At 51.1% G+C, this 4,660-nt stretch overlaps 1 protein-coding gene across 1 annotated transcript; it reads left to right on the top strand.

Moving 5' to 3' along the window:
- Positions 1-814: 814 nt before the first annotated feature.
- FIBRA_01290 (uncharacterized protein) lies at positions 815-3,138 on the top strand (the record flags this gene model as incomplete). Its single annotated transcript, XM_012323168.1, has 15 exons — positions 815-853; positions 922-975; positions 1,045-1,104; positions 1,163-1,388; positions 1,457-1,602; positions 1,656-1,732; positions 1,792-1,804; positions 1,865-1,897; positions 1,959-2,099; positions 2,158-2,244; positions 2,310-2,342; positions 2,398-2,504; positions 2,559-2,763; positions 2,813-2,966; positions 3,026-3,138. 15 exons carry the CDS (start codon positions 815-817, stop codon positions 3,136-3,138), a joined length of 1,488 nt encoding a protein of 495 aa, XP_012178558.1.
- Positions 3,139-4,660: the final 1,522 nt, after the last annotated feature.

Here is a 4,660-nt window from a genome sequence, read left to right as displayed (position 1 = left end):
ATTAGAATCCTATCTAAACGTAGGTATTCTCGCTCGCTTTTTGCTGATGCACGAACGGAGATCTTGGAGATCCTCTGAGGAAAAGCATCAACAGACTGCGACAACTAATTTCAATCTGCACGCTCCATCGCCCTCAGTACGCATTGTACCAACGACGATGTTGGGCCACTCATCGATCCGAGAAGTGAGACGGTAGCATCATGCGTTGTGGACTACCCGCACGGATTTCTGTGTGGTGCTTACATCCATCCCAATACACGTCATATCTTCATTTGAGCACCTTGGGTCGACGGTCCAGACTCCCAACGAAACCAGTGTGCGATGGAGTAAACGCCTCGTGGGCCTTATCTACTGCCTCCTGAGCCGGCCCCATCGCGCAGCACTAACCTGTGCACATCATGGGATTTTTTCATCCAACAGCGATGGGCTTCACGAACGAATCGCGATGGTCAAACAAAAGCTGCCGAACAGTCCTAGTCAGGCAGCTCGTATCTGATAATTCTGATCCGAGCACGACGAGCTGCACATTGTGCTGGACGATCCGCAGGGAACGTATGGGGCCAGCCTGTACGTGTGGAAAGATTTCCAGACGGATAAGTCAGTACATGTAATAGGAAACGAGTTGAATTCTACCCGGCGAACGTTGGAGGAGAAGTGCAGCGCCACTTGTTACAATCATAGCGATCAGCATCACCTGCGATGGCATGCCGTGTCGGCGGTGTCGCCTGTCGACACGACTCGTTCTATAGAAATAGATTCAGTCCTTCTTCGAAGTCGACACCCACCTATATAAACTTCTCCCCTTCCAACCACCATGTCCGCTACTCCTACCAACAGACCTCCCCCCCTGAACGTAGGCGAAGAGGCGAGTCGCTCTGCATCCCCGCGCTTTGCGATTTATACTGATATCAATCTGGTCAGCTAAAGCACGCAATGAAAAACATCAAGCACGAAAGCGACTCCGAGGCTCACAGGGTATTATTCAAACTCTAAGTTGTTGAATACATTTGGAGTCTGACGTCGCTTGTGGACTGCTATCTGTAGATCTTCCGTGAGTACGCAGGACATGCACCTAGAGGTCTTCTTCCCCAGACGGTGAACCCCGTACGCATGCCTTCTTTCTCATGCTATTTTCAGCCTCTCACTTATGCTTTGCGATTAGGATGAGGAGACTGTCCCCGGAATCCAGCACCCGGGCAGCACCGGTGTTATCTACTGCTCCGACCGTGCCATGGCGAACGGCTTCTCGTACGCCTCGTCCCACGAATGGGCCAACCTCGGTCAAGGTGCACCCGAAGTGGGACAGATCCCAGATTCCCCTGAAAAACCTCAGACCATCTCTGTCCCCGTTGACTCGCTGGAGTATGCACCGACGACGGGTGTGAAAGGTGCGTCACAGCGCTTCATCGTTTCGTTGCGATCAGTTCTTGATAACGTCAATTGGCACCGCATACAGCGCTTCGCGAGGCTGTCGCGAACCTTTACAACTACACATATCGCAAGGGCAAAGCCAGTCAATACACCTATGAGAACGTGTGCATTGTCCCTGGTGGACGTGCTGGCTTGTCTCGAGTCGCTGCAGTCATCGGTGATGTCTACACTGTGAGCAATAGCATGTCCCACTCACATAAGTCAGATGCTGAGAGGTTGTGTAGTCTTACCAGGTCCCTGATTACACTGCCTACGATCAAGTCCTTGGTGCATTCAAGCGTCTGGTCCCCGTGCCCACAACGTGAGTAGCCTGTACTGTCGTGCTGCGGACGCCATCGATAACATCATTCTCTTGATCAGTCTTGAAGCAGAGGTTAGCTCAATGCGCCATATCCGCTCATGAATAATGTCATCTAACCCGCGTCATGTGCAGGATAACTATCATCTCAACATTCAGCAGACAAGGGTAAGGATGATTATTCATGTTTCTTTGCTCCTGCTGCCAGTTCTGACAAGACGGAATACAGAAAGACATCCGGACCCAGGGTCTGCAAGTAATTCTCGCATCTAACCCTCGTAACCCTACCGGGCAGGTCATTCGTGATGGGGAGCTCAAGGAGCTGGTCGAACTTGCCCGTGATACCACCACGACGCTCGTCCTTGATGAGGTGAGGATTTCCTTGGATTTATCTCTCCTTATGATGCTCAAAAGTCATGCCTCCATAGTTTTACTCATGGTACATCTACCCGGAAAAGGAAGAGGATTACGGAAAGTCTGTCTCCTGCGCAGAATTCATCGATGATGTCAATTCTGTAAGTAGCTCTATCTGTAGATGCTTCTCAAGTCCAAGTGTCTGATGATGCGTTTCTATTGATAGGATCCCGTAGTTATTGTTGATGGGCTCACAAAGGTGCCGATTTCCCCGTATAATGGCGCGAGGCATCATAGCCTGATTTCCATGATAGAATTGGCGTCTTCCCGGCTGGCGAGTTTGCTGGGTTATGGGCCCAAAAAACCTGATCACTGCTCTTTCTCAATCTGGCTCCTTCCTCGATGGAGGCGCTAATCACCCGTAAGTGTGCGCTTCCCAGTTAGAGATATCGAATTTAACACATTGCTTGCGTAGCCTCCAGCTTGCGGCTATTCCGCTCCTTGATCCTGAGCGTGTCTTGGTAGAGAAGCTGTCCCTCCAAAGGCACTTCAAGCACAAGCGCGACCATGTCTTGAAACGACTTGAACAACTCGGGCTGAAGGTAAAGGTCCCGCCGCAAGCGACCTTTTACATCTGGCTCGACCTTGCCGATCTCCCTCCTCCGCTGAACAATGGCCTCGTAAGTTTTCTCGGGATTGAGTTGTGGAGAAGCTAACCGAAAGGTGCAGACGTTCTTCGAGGAGCTGTTGAAGGAAAAGACTATCGTCATCCCGGGTATCTTCTTCGATATCAACCCCTCGCACCGCAGGAATCTGTTCCTCTCTCCATGCCACCACTTCGTGCGTCTTTCATTCGGTCCCCCGCTCGAGGACCTTGACAAGGGTGCGTCTCGTAACCACTCCCTACACGCATTCTTCCCACTGATTTATTTTACTGCATAGGTCTCGATGCCATGTCCCGCGTGTTGCGCAATGCGAGGCAAGGCACGCGTCACTTTGGCCACAGCTACAAGAAAAGCATCGATTCCCCCACTGCGCTCTCACACCATATTTGAGCATTAAATTATGGGTTGAATGAACGATATATGTGTTGTACTACCTGCAGTCATAAATAGACGTGTATTAGGGCGGTTGCGGCGACTCGAAGTTGTCCCGCATCTATAACTATACGCACTTAGACTGAAAGTCACTCCGCAACGTCACCATCTTTTGATTTCCGGAGCAATGATGCTCCTCGCTTTCGTGAAGAGCAGACGCTGTATATATATAGGAAGGCAAGTGCTCGATGGGCATGCACGCAAGTGCTTATAATAGTATGCACCAGTAATTTGCACTCATTTTTAATATGTTAGCTGAATTTTCTGGTATCAATGGTGGAGGGTAAATTAATCGACAACATCGCGCATATTGGATCCCTTTTGCGCAGACGACCAGAACCTTTCAATGGAATCCAGGTACGTATTCTCACTTCATATATCTCTGTAGCTATTGAGAAAACATCAGTGTGTTCAGGTCGTTGTGACCGGTGACTTCTTCCAGCTACCTCCAGTAACAAAGGGTCAGAAGGCGAAATTCGCCTTTTAAGGCGGAGAGCGAAGAAAGACTATCAAGAAAACATTCAATCTCACAAGTATTTCGTCAACGTGATCCAGGTGAGCAGCGCCTCAGCAACAAAGACATGTGTTTCGCATAAATACTCACAAGTGATGGTATAACTTGTCGAGATGCTCAATGAGATGCGCAGGAGACTTACCCCCTGACGCATTGCCAGGTTTACAAGCCTCGCCAGAGATATCGTGTGTGAAGGACTTCGCCATTGGTAACCGTATGCGCTGATATAGATGCAGGAAGTAGGCTCTCCTCACGTGAAGATGTTGAGCGATATTATCGCGCGCCATTCGTCTTGCCGAGACAGTAGGAGAGTCCTAAGTATAGTGTCTTTAAGTGAAGCTCGGCTGCTCCGAGCAATCTCCGACTGATATTGATGTGGTCGTAACAGCCAACCTGCATATTAAGCTGAAGGGTCCAGCAGCCGCTTCTTGCGTCTCTCCTGAGCCCGCCTTTCCACGAGCAATCGTTCCTAGGCTAGTCGAAGTGTGCGCCCAGTGCGTTCCGTTGGTTCCATCAAAGCCTTACCTGCAGGTTATGTCTCCTGTTACGATCTTCCGCGACTAAGCTGGGCCGACTCGTGAAATCCGTTTACGAACGTAGTAAGCGCACGGGAAGCGCTGCGAGAACGGTGAATGCTAACGCTTGATATTCATGCGGGCTCTCGGACAGGATCACTTACGTGTACAGAACGTTGCGGCCTCCAACTTGCACTTTTTAAGGAGAGCGCCCCCTGCGCACGCGGCAGTCACACGTTGCAAAGCTCATGGTCCAACTCCCTCGGTCTGGGGCATCCGTGGCCGAGCTCGCCAATCGACCACGTCTCAGCGGAAACAAACATCAGGCGGCACCTCCCCAGTTCTCGTCCTGGGCGTGCCGACGCAGACTGGAGGGGGCCCGCGCGGCGAGTTGCGGGGCGATCGCAGGGTGATCCCTCCCGGTCATCATGCGCAATGCGCAACCGCCCCG

Source organism: Fibroporia radiculosa, assembly GCF_000313525.1.
Source record: "Fibroporia radiculosa TFFH 294 genomic supercontigs, scaffold580, whole genome shotgun sequence".
NCBI classification, from domain to species: Eukaryota; Fungi; Basidiomycota; class Agaricomycetes; order Polyporales; family Fibroporiaceae; genus Fibroporia; species Fibroporia radiculosa.
This window is presented reverse-complemented; position numbering and strand designations above follow the sequence as displayed.